The 12,908-nt window shown below is 34.3% G+C and overlaps 1 protein-coding gene across 1 annotated transcript in view; it reads left to right on the top strand.

The window, feature by feature from the left end:
• Positions 1 to 2,956: 2,956 nt before the first annotated feature.
• Positions 2,957 to 12,908, top strand: part of si:ch73-383l1.1 (receptor tyrosine-protein kinase erbB-4) — a 189,299-nt gene continuing 179,347 nt past the window's right edge. Inside the window, exon 1 of the mRNA XM_058778574.1 lies at positions 2,957 to 3,293. Coding sequence (XP_058634557.1) covers positions 3,215 to 3,293 — 79 coding nt within the window. The 5' untranslated portion in view covers positions 2,957 to 3,214. The remainder of the gene's footprint in view (positions 3,294 to 12,908) is intronic.

The following is a 12,908-nucleotide window of genomic DNA, read 5'->3' as shown; positions in this document are numbered from 1 at the left end:
TGCTCAGCACTGTACTTGGTCTGTTCATGACTGTGCATCTTTTATATATTCCATACTCAGATCAGATTCTCAGCCCCAGGTTCCTTGGAGCTGTTTTAATTTTTTATCATATAGCTTTAACATCAATAGCAGGCCTGGCTCAAACAGCTGAGACCAGATTTTTTGGATATTCTTGGATATCCAGGCTACAACATTTTGCTTTGTACTCAGTTAAAATAATATTTCTCCCAAAAAATAATTATAATGCAACAAATTTCAGATAAAAATCGTCGGATTTTGAATGTTTTGAAAGAAATATCTTATGCTCACCAAGACTGTGTTTATTTGATCAAAAATAAAAATAAAAACGGTCAAATATTAGTACAATTTGAAATACTGTTTTACATTTTAAAATGTAATTTATTCTTGTGATGGTAAAGCTAAATTTTCAGCATAATTACTCCAGTCTTCAGTGTCACACGAACCTTCAGAAATCATTGTAAATATTCTTATTTGGTGTTCATGAAACATTAAATCTTATTATTAATTTTGAAAACAGTTGTGTTCCTTCATCTTTTTGAGAAAACCACAATATTTTTTTTTTAATTTCTTTAATAAATAGAAAGTTCAAAGGAACAGCATTTATTTTAAAATTTAAATCCTTTTGTAACATTAAATAAATAACATCAAATGCCAATGGATCATGTTTTGTAACCAAATTTTGTTTTGCTTTGAGCATAATTAAATTCATAAAACTTTGCTTTGAGAGAATTTTGAATACAAAATGATACCAAAAGCAAAGGAAATCTAAAGCCAAGGGTGAAGAAGATCAATAAATAGGCTCTGGTTGTCTTTACAAACCTTGCCAGCAAATATGGACTTCTCTCGACCTTCACCTCCGAGTCTTAAGAGCAGAAAGAGCCCAGGAATTACTGGCTCAGAGCCATTCTTCCTTGTGTGAATGTCCCCTGTTCTGTCCTAAAAGGAACATTGGAACATATTGATCTGATAGAACTGCACAAAAACCCACAGTGGTCTTCTGCAGTTCTTCATGGAGCTGCTATTAGAGTTTCCAGAGTGATTTACACTAGAGTGTGGACACAATATAATTGTAGACATATATTTGTTGCTTGCAAGAAAAAACAAAAACATAAAAAGTACAGTTTTGTTTGTTTGTGTGATTTTTAATTTTTTTTTTTTATTTTTTTTTTTTGAAGGACCATCATTGGAAAAAAAGTCCATGCTAACCACAAAAATATACATTCCCTATGGAAACCCATTTAATAAAAAAAGAAAAAAAAAAGGGACAGCAATGGGAATTATGGGAACCTGTGTCCACCCCACTATATACAATTTGGCCTTAGTTTCATCTGAGAAGAAAAATCAGAATGGCAAAATATAAATTACATTTTTTCTTTGAATTCTGAGTTTATATCATGCAGTTTTTTTTCTGCCACAGAATTTAAAAAAAAATTAAATAAAAAGGTAATTGTGGTCTTAATCTGACTCCGAATTCTGAGTTTATATCCCCTTGTTTTTGTTGTTGTTGTTGTTGTTGAGAGAGAGAAAATATCACAATACCCTTAAAAAAATACCCTTTTTATTTGTCAGGTTTTCATCATTCCCATTGCTGTCTTTCCACAGAAGGAATAAAGTCAGAATAGTTTTGATTTGGAATCACATGAAGTTGAGTAATTGAAAACATCATTTTTGAGAGAAAATCCCTCTTATTGGTTTTCTTACAGCATTTGTTTCATTATGGTAATGCTACACTGAACTGAACTCAAGAATCAGAAAAAAAAAAAAAACACTGGAAATTCATGTCTATTTATGATACTGAGTATATTGTGTGTTAATGTCTAACCACCCACTGTCAAAAATACCTGCTCTGAAGGAGATTATGGCTTACAGAGGGAACTGTTTTTGATCATGCTGAGTCACCATTAAGAATGCATTCTTGATTGTAATGTGAGGGCCTCTAGTGGTTAGGGACTGAACAGGTTAATAGAGTTCAGCCTGACACAGATGCATACACTAATGAAGTATCAGTGTCACAATACCACATTATATACCATAACCATCCTATATAGAGACGTCATAACTCAATTAAATGCTATCATTATAATAGCATAGTCAATATGAATAACTAAAGTACTGTAGGCCTCTGTTCATAGTGTCACTAGAGCATGGTAAGGCTGAAAATGTGTTACTTTATATTATATTAGAACTAATATTATAACCTATTTGGATATTAATATTATAACCTATTTGGATGTGACTGTATGATTTTTTCAGTTATTAATTTACAGGTTTTATTTTAACTTCTGTCGCATAATTAATTTTAATAAATACATTTAATAATACATTTAACCTAAACATGGTTATATTCAGATTTTCACCTGAAAATAGTTGTGCATTGCCTTTTGTACATATCATCATATTTATCGAACACATACATTTTCTAATTGAGGAAGGAAAAAATACATATTTATTTATTTATTTATTCAAAGGCTGGAAATCATGAAATTAAGCAGAAAATTAAGCAGGAGAAAATCATGCTTGACAAACAGACAGACATTATATATAGATAGATAGATAGATAGATAGATAGATAGATAGATATAGATAGATAGATCATATTATTAATAATAATAATATTAATAATATTAAGATAATATTTTAAATCATTTTTGTTGGCTGTAGCTAATAATTATATATTATTTACTTAATGTCACATTTCATTTTGGCCTGTTGTCTTCACATTACTTTGCAGATGAAGCTATATTTTATGAAGGGAGTCCCTCGCAGGAGGATCATTCTTGGCATGAAAGTGTTTAAAGCTGCTGACATAACAGCAGTGAAAGCAGGTGTATATGCAAAGCAGTCGCTGGTGGGAGTGGCCTCGTCTGCTAAAGCGCCTCTTTTGACCATTCATAATTCAGGTAGGCGGTGTTCAGCACAAGGAGGGGCGTGTCTTGACGCTCAACCCGAAGTTGCGAATCCATCGATGTAATGAAATGGTTACAAGTCGTTCAATCCGGATAATCAGACACAATTACTTTTCAAAAAACAGCGCAAAAGCAAACCATTCCAGCTGTGTTTATTGTAACAGAATGTGCTGTGGAACGAAGACGTGAGTGTGCGCGCTGGAGACGCTGACGCTGGACTGTCAATGCCCGGATTCTCTATTGATCATGCTTATGTATGGAGATATAACTTCTTAAAATAAGCAGAAATGTGGTCGGCTCGTTTTCTTCTCCTCTTCTGCCTCGTCCTCATAACTGTGGTGGTACAGAGGAGCATCGGGCAGTCAGGTGAGTGAGTACCGGTGCGTAAAGGGTCTTTGGCAAGCTGCGCACTTGTCCGGTGTGCGCTGTTGTTATCGACTACTTTGCTGCACTTAAACGACCGGAGATTGAAAGATTGTGAAGTGTATGCTTTAGGCACGGTGTACCCCTCGTCCTTATGACGGCCAGAGGAGGAATTCATTGGAATCACACACATACTTGAGGACTCAGTGCAGCATGTACCATCTCTGTTTGTTTATACATTTAGTCCAGTGTTTATTTTGTAATATTAGCCAATCAGTAGTCAGGATATCTGGTTGCATGGATAATTATCATTTCCTGAAATTGATTGGCCCATATAAGTATAGCAGCAGACTATATTTAATATTGGGGATGATGGTGATGAAAAAAAAAAAAAAAACGAATTACTCATAATAAGCATGCTTATAACTTTTGACCAATAGTTGGCACTGTCACGAAATTCGTAATGTATTGTCATGACATTGTACCGATGTCACGCAGAAAGTTTCGAGTCAATACACCAAAGCATTGCTGAGATACAGCCTTAGTATTGCATGATTGCTGTCAAACTTGTTGACATGTTACATGAGAACTTGGGAATGTAAAAGAAAACATCTGATATCTCAGTCCAGCATGGTCTGGAGATGATATGATCTTAATTTGGTGTACATTCAATGAACTCTGAGGAGGAGTTAAAAAAAAGAAAAGTTTTTAAAATGCATTTCAAAATGGCTGATGCCCAATATGGCCGACCTTGGGTCACGACTTTAGGCCAAAAAAATTAAAAGTTCTAAACAAAGCCAGTAGTTGGTTCAATCCACAAATGGATCACTTATGCCAGTGATATCTGACAAGTTTTGTTTCAGTTGGCAAAACATTGCAAATATTTCCCACTTCCTGTTTGGCAACCTTGCTGCAAAAAATAGTTGTTGTGTTACATGTGAACGGTTTAGTTAATCAGATTGATTTTATTCAGTTTTGTCAAGAATAGTCTGACGGTGATCTGAACCAAATTTGATTATGAAGCACTGTAGGTGTATTTTGATAACATGCTTTTTATGAAATTGAAAATGGTGGAAATTGCATGACTTAGCATGTTCCAAAAAAAATAAAAATAAAAAAAAATAAAAAAGATTGTTGAAGATTTAAAAGAAGAAACGTAAGTGCAACTTTGACCTGTTGGTGGCGCTTGAGAGAATGAGATGGAAACACCAGAATGGCCATCGGGAAAATTGAGACTTTTCCCTGTCACTGTGATAAATTTCACAACTTTATAGCATGTGGTTCTATGTGCTGTCATAGACTTCCAGTCAGGGGAGAGTCTATTTTAATGTGTCGATGCGCGTAAAGGCGCTTCGTGGAACGCAGCGCGAGAGCGCGCTCAGTGGAACGCGCATTTCCCGCGCGCTTGGCATCGCGCTGCGGACCCCTACGCTGTGTTCAAATAGCTGCTCAGCATATTTTTGCTTCCCTACTGTGAGAAGCGAACTCCGCGTTGGCGGTGCATGAATTAAGTTTTGTTGTGCAGTGTATGAACAAGGAGAAATGTGGAAGGAGTTTATCATGACACAAATATAAGTGAGCATTGTTACGTTAAGTCTGTATCCAGGGAGGCAGACTTGTACTGTTGATTTATGTGTTTATGTGATTAATGAATATAACTGTTGACTTAAAATCTCATCAAAACATGTTCACAGTTTACCTCAAAAGGAAATTATGTTATTATAGTGATTAAAATTCTCAGTTTACTTCTGTTTTTTTTGTTTTTAATTGCTGTTCTCAATAGTCATTTTCATTCAGTGTAGACTACTACAGTAAAATAGTATTACTTTATTTTTTATTTATTTAAATCTAAACATACTCTCATCACGTATAAACATTTTACACATTAAAAAATATAAAATTAATTTAAATGTATTTATGTATTCTATCATTCATTCATTCCTACACTGTAAAAAAATAAATAAAATGGCAGCTGTGGTTGCCAGAATAATTTTGTAAAAAATACAGAAAAACCGTAAACACATTTACAGAACAAAACTGTAAAATTTACAGTATAAAACAGTAATTTGCAAACAGGGAAATTTGAATGTAAACTACTAAATTCAACAACACACACTGCTATTAAAATCTGTTTTGTACCTTTAACATACTGACAACCACCATAATAATGCAGGTGATAAAAGAGAATGTCGCATGAAGAATCAAAGCTCATCACAGGTAGCTTCACCACAAGTAGAAGTATATACTAATATATAGAAGGTGCACAGAGTCATTCATGCAAACACAGAACACAATCATGGTAACACACATGATACTTAAATAATGCAATAAACTTTCATTAAACAACAGAAGATGTAACATAAAGCCCAAATGTACATAACTGATAAGAAAAACTTATTTAAACAAAATACTTTCAAATGTGGAGTGTCACGCAGGGAATTCTGGGAATATCAGATTACAGTTTTTGACTGTAAATTATACATTGATTTGTTATTTTTACTTCTAAAAACTGTACAATTAACAGCATTTTACTGTAAAATTACATGAAATGTCTGGTTAGATCTTTTACAGTTAGTCCCTGTATATAGTACAGGAACTCACTGTTAACATATTAACAGTTTTTTTCAGTAGCGTTTTTACAAAATTTTACAGTTAAAATTACACTTATTTTTTACTGTGTAGACATACTAGACACACAGGTTTAGTGATATTTACACGAATATGGATGAAATGTTCTGAGACTATTATAATCTTTACTCTAAAGTGTGTAGTTCAAATGAATAACATGACTGAATTGTTTGAGTGATCGATTAAATTAATGAGGCTCATGGTCACATTGCATTTCAATAGTGGTCAGAATGACATCCTAATTGATTTTCTATAATTTAAGATGATAAATCATTGTGTAATGGTCAAATTTCTTCAACTGAACAACTGAATGCATCTCTGCTTGCAGTCGCATCTTGTATTTATTACAAAATTGATAAAGTGAAGGTCAATTTGAGGATTGTACCGTAACATTTTTCATTTACTGGAGGCTATTTGTTGAAGAAAATCCCCCATGCAGAAAACTCTTCACAAATTATTTCAGGATCATCAGGTTTCATATTTTTGCTGTTCATTTTTTTTTTTTTCATACATTTTCCTTTATATCTAATTTCTGCTTCAGCTCACTCAGTCTGCAGATAAATGGCACAACATCTGACCCAAGCTGAGATGTGACATTTAAGTTCTAAAGGATATTGACTTGGGAATGCAGTCAAATTATTACTCAGCGTCAACTTGGATTAAGCCCCATTTGAGAGCCCCAATGAGTCTCTCAGTAATTAAGCTTGTCACTGATATGGTGTCTAGACATGAATATTTTTTTTTTTTTTTTTTTATGAGCAGGAAATGTTGTTTGCAATTTCAGCCAAGCTTAATCCTCTTATTAGGAATTTGTTTGTCATGGAGTCATTACTTTAAAATACACTTGTTGTCCATGTCTTACAGTAGAAGGACACTCATTGCAGTCATGTGGACATTTAATGATTAATAATGTTTCAACAATAATCTTTTACATTAACAATTGTTCAACATTAATTTAACAAAAATTCAACATTTTCAAAGCTGCAAATCGTGCAGGTCACAAAACCTGCCAAAACACACAAAAAAAATGTAATTGATTTTAATTGGCCAATTAAATTTACTTGCTTACAAATATTTATTTACTTTCAATTTTAGGGTTTAATTGTGACCTGGAATGTGACCTGGAATCACCCGCATAGTTAAAAATATTAATTGTCATGTATTTGAATTTTAAAGATTTTAAAGATTCTCTTTTTCTTTCTTTCTTCAGAAGAGTTACCAAGTAGCTTTTTTTTTTCTTCCTCAGACAACATGGACGTGTCAGTTCTTTGGTGTGGAGTAAACCAATAAAGCTAATTATAATCTATGGGATTGCCCTTTTTTTCAGGGAATTTAAGAATAGTCAAAATAATTATCCTTTTCATTAGCTTAAGGGTTTGTTTTTTTCCACCACTTAACATTCTTCTCTGAAAAGAAACGCCTGCTGGTCTCTTTCTATGGTTGTGGCATGGCTTCTGTCCGTTTGCCTCTAAGACATCATCCCCCTCCTTCATCCTCAATGTCTCCTCACTGTCTCTCAGTCTTTCTTCATCCTCTCAGAACTGTTTGGCTCTGTGCCTCTTCGTCAGCTGTGATCCGTTACTTCCCATACTAATGTGATCATTTATACAGGCATACAACATCTGAAACTGAAGCAACAAACTGCATCCAAAGAAAGCTCATGCAAGTTTTAGCCTGGATTTCTGTAGGTTATTTCTGATGAAGCACAACCTCCTTGGCTTTTATGTTTGCTGTTGCTCTGGCCTTTTATTATGATTCTTCCTCCACATGTTGAACAGCTATAACAATAACTGAAAACACTTACTAGACTTTGCGTGCATGAAGGATTTGTGGCTAATTATATTTTGTGTAATTATGGGATAGAAGGGATGTGTGGTTGCCTAGCAACTAGCAGTTAATTTGGCAATATTCAGAATGTTCTTTTTGAGTTTAAAACCTGAAATTTCAGAATAAGTCCCTCTCTTCCAATTTGCCTGAAGAACTTAACTTATGTTATTTATTTTTTGATTGTCTTAAGCATTGAGTTTTTGTTGATCTAGAAATTCAAATGTAAGACAAATGCAACTCCATAGACTCCAATGTTGGTTGTTTGTAATAGGTGAAAATTGAGGAGAGAGTGATACGCAATTGTACTCCAACATCTCTGTGTCTTCTTGTGTCCATCAAGCCTCATGGCCTCTCTTCTGTTGCTCTGTTTAGGTGAGATAGAGGGAAGATGTCACTTCGCAATCCTATAGAAATATCACTGCAGTTTCTCTCAGTTTAAAGGTTCATAAAACTCCTACTGTGAAGGTGGGGTGATAGTGTGTCACCTTGGATTCCTGGTTTAAAAAGACCTTGTGAGAATCTATAATCATTGCTTTATGTCCACAGTGGAGAGCTCATCACTTATTTCCCTCAATGCAGTGAAAGTTTTGGATGAAAAGAGACCAGTTAAACTTTACCATGAAATGAGAGGTTTAACCTTATAATGCAGACTTGAATTAAAGTATATGCTATATGTACTTAGACAAAAGTTATTATTTATTTATTTATTTATGTTTTTTTTTTCTAATTAGTTTGTGCTGAATGGCAATGTTTAATGTTATTGTGCAGACTTTAAATAGAGTAGATGCTATATTAGACAAGATTAAGCTGTATATAATAATAATAATAATAATAATAATAATAATATTTTCAGTAGAAGTAATACTATGAATATGAATATTATTTATTTATTTATGTACAGTATATATGTATGTATGTTTAGAAAACGACAGGAATGCAGATTATGAAAAATCTAGTTGCAGAGCATAGCACTTTTACTGGCTCACTTGCTTTAAGTCTTTAAATGAACAGATTAATCATTTTTCTCCTGCTCTTTCAAATCATTCTGCATTCTCTTTAATACTGGGGTCTACCATATGGTTTTACTACCTATATATAGCTGGCCACTGGTAAAGTCTTAGGGTTGGGCAGTGAGTTATTGGACACCCCCTTACTATTTGAATTCATTTCTTATTTTATCTCTCTGGGATATCCAGCACTTGGAATGATGGGAATTACATGTAGCTGCTGGGAATGGGCTGTACATTGCATGAATGTAATTTCACACACACATAAACAATTTATTGTTTCACAGAACTATAATAACCTGACTGAGGGCACTGTCTGAACCAAGGCTGGATAATTTGATTGTATGTACCATATAATAGAGTTCTGGTATACAGTTTATACCTAAGTATATGTGACCTTTAAATTCAAGTGTTACGTAATTCATATAATCCAAATCCAAAGTCAATAAGTCCCACATTATCAGTTGGTTTGGTAAAATAAAAATTAGATGAAGCGTTTTTCATTCGTTGGATTATCCAAAGTCATCATGACCACATAGATATGTGTTGGTAACACTTTTAAGTAAGGTCCCATTATTTAACAATGTAGAAATTAACATTAACTGAGATTAATAAATGCTTTAGATTAGTGGTTAAAAAGTATATCAATTTTTATTGTTTAGGAAAATGACTGATAATTTCGCTAGATACAACCCTTATTACTCGGCTGGGATCATGTAGAGCCATTTGAAGCTGACCTTCAACCCATTGACCACCATTGAAGTCCACTATATGGAGAAAAAATCCTGGAATGTTTTCCTCAAAAACCTTAATTTCTTTGCGACTGAAGACAGAAAAACATGAGCATCTTGGATCATAAGGGGGGGTGAGTAAATTATCAGGATTTTTTTTTTATTCTGGAAGTGAACTTTTCCTTGAACTTGAGCATCACTGATAGCATAGAAACAACCCGGAGCTCTGAAACCTCTTTGCATGGTCTTTTATGTGTCATGTAGAAGTATCTTCATCATAACTGTATAAAAACATCACATCTCAATGTGCAAGACATACTGGAGTGCTATCACAAAATTATGTCCCTAATGGCATCAGTTTCTGTGAAAGATGGCATTTGTCTTAAAATGTGCTGTACTTGTGTCTAGCTGTGCAGAAAGCATTACAGTTGTATTCTTTTCTGTGTTGAGGAATTTTAGATAATGCACTGGTTTCTTTAAATATGTTCTTTAAATATGTTACAAATCCATTACCTGGATTAGTAATGTGTATGGATTTATGTAACTGTTAAACTAACAACTATCAGATATACTGATATTGACCAAGCCCAGTAGTTGAGCCTGTCAGTTAAATTGAACCACTTTATTTATTTATGTATTTGTTTGTTTGTTTTTACTTTGTTTATATATATATATATCTTTGTTTGTTGGTTTATACTTAATTGTCTTTCTTTATTTCTCTCTTTCTCACTTTCTTTCTATTTCTTTTTGGATTTCTTGGGGAAATTATGAAAAGGGTTTCATTGTGGGGAAAAAAAGGTATTTTATTTGTTTACAACCTGAATTCCGGAAATGTTGGAATGTTTTTTTTTTTTGAATAAAATGAAAACTAAAAGGCTTTCAAATCACATGAGCCAATATTTTATTCACAATAGAACATAGAGAACATAACAAATGTTTATACGGAGAAATGTTACACTTTTATCCACTAAATGAGGTCATTTCAAATGCGATGCCTGCTACAGGTCTCAAAATAGTTGGCATGGGGGCAACAAAGGGCTGAAAAAGCAAGACATTTTGAAAAGATTCAGCTGGGAGAACATTTAGCAACTAATTAAGTTAATTGACATCAGGGGCCGGATTCACAAAACATTCTTAAGAAGAAATTTATTCTTAACTGCCATTTACTTCTTATTTTTTAACTGAAGAAAAAAGTTAAGAATATTTTGTATTCCCAAAAAAATCTTCTTAAGAATATTCTTAGCTTTTTTCATAAGATTTTCATAAGAATTCTTGAAAATAATCTTCTTAAAAATTGTTGTAAATAACTTATTAATTTTAGGACAGCCCCAGACTTGTCTTAAATCCCAAACAGTAAGAATTATTTAATACATTTATTGGGTTATTTCAAATTAATTGTTATATTTAAGCATTACAACAACATTAGCTACATATAATACATAGTAGGACTATTAATAGGGATGTGCGCGAGTTTTCTGAAGTGACAGCGATAACTGATAATGTAAACAATGGTCGGTCATGATTAGCCTATGTGTGATGCTACTTTTTGCTGACTTCAAAACTCAGTAGCAACTCTACAAAAACGAGTCAGATAGGGAGCTTTAATTGGACGCTTTTATTTTAGCTTATCAATACGACATAATCTTTGGCAGTATGCAGCGCATATGAATGCGCCGATACACAGGATGCGTTTGCTGTAGCAGCGCAGACACACAAACACGGTGATGCAATATATTTGAGAACTTATTAAGAATTTTTCAAGAATTGCACTTAAGAACATTCTTACGAACTTCGTGGAATTTATCTTAAGAAACTTCTTAATTTATTTCTTAAGAAGATTTTAGTGAATCCGCCCCCAGGTCTGTAACATGATTAGCTATAAAATGTCTTAGAGAGGCAGAGTCTCTCAGAAGTAAAGATGGGCAGAGGCTCTCCGATCTGTGAAAGAGTGTGTAAAAAGATTGTGGAATACTTTAAAAACAACGTTCCTCAACATCAAATTGCAAAGGCTTTGCAAATCTCATAATCTACAGTGCATAACATCATCAAAAGATTCAGAGAGAACTAGAGATATATCTGTGCGTAAGGGACAAGGCCGAAGACTTTGTTGGATGCCTGTGGTCTTCGGGCCCTCAGACGTCACTGCATCACTCATCGCCATGATTCTGTCATTGACATTAGTAAATGGGCCCAGGAATACTTCCAGAAACCACTGTCGGTAGACACAATCCACCGTGCCATCTGCAGATGCCAACTAAAGCTCCATCATGCAAAAAGGAAGCCATATGTGAACATGGTCCACAAGCGCCGTCGTGTACTGTGCGCCAAGGCTCATTTAAAATGGACTGTTTCAAAGTGGAAAACTGTTCTATGGTCAGACGAGTCCAAATTTGACATTCTTGTTGGAAATCATGGACGCTGTGTCCTCTGGGTTAAAGAGGAGGGAGACCTTCCAGCATGTTATCATTATTCAGTTCAAATGCCAGCATCTCTGATGGTATGGGGGTGCATAAGTGCATGCGGTATGGGCAGCTTGCATGTTTTGGAATAGACTATGAATGCTGAAAGGTATATAAAGGTTTTAGAGCAACATATGCTCCCCTCCAGATGACGTCTATTAAAGGGAAGGCCTTGTATATTTCAGCAGGACAATGCAAAACCACATACTGCAGCTATTACAACAGCATGGCTTCGTAGTAGAAGAGTCCGGGTGCTGAATTGGTCTGCCTGCAGTCCAGATCTTTCACCTATAGAGAACATTTGGAGCATCATTAAACGGAAAATACGTCAAAGACGACCACGAACTCTTCAGCAGCTGGAAACCTATATCAGGCAAGAATGGGACCAAATTCCAACACCAAAACTCCAGAAACTCATAACCTCGATGCCCAGACGTCTTCAAACTGTTTTGAAAAGAAGAGGAGATGCTACACCATGGTAAACATGCCCCCGTCCCAACTGTTTTGAGACCTGTAGCAGGCATCAAATTTTAAATGAGCTCATTTTGTGGATAAAATTTCTCAGTTTAAATATTTGTTATGTTATCTATGTTCTATTGTGAATCAAATATTGGCTCATGTGATTTGAAATTATCTTAGTTTTATTTTTATTCAAATTTAAAAAACGTCCCAACATTTCTAGAATTTGGGTTGTATTTAAAAAGTAAAAAATTATTTTGTCTCTTTTTATTTACTCATTTTAATTTGGATTACTCCTCCTGTTGGTATTAACAGAAGGAGGGTTCAAACATGAAGACCTGCGGGTCTTTGAGGATAGAGAGGTTTAGGGTGTTTGGTTAATAACATCTTTCACCCGCCATCTGTGTCTGCCTCATTTTCAGAATTGGAGCAAGTCCTAAGGATTCTTTAGTGAGGCTTTCTGCAGAAGAAGGCAAGAAGAGAAAATGTAGGGAATAAACAGAAGCG

The sequence above is a fragment of the Onychostoma macrolepis genome, chromosome 01, assembly GCF_012432095.1.
Source record: "Onychostoma macrolepis isolate SWU-2019 chromosome 01, ASM1243209v1, whole genome shotgun sequence".
Lineage (NCBI taxonomy): Eukaryota > Metazoa > Chordata > Actinopteri > Cypriniformes > Cyprinidae > Onychostoma > Onychostoma macrolepis.
This window is presented reverse-complemented; position numbering and strand designations above follow the sequence as displayed.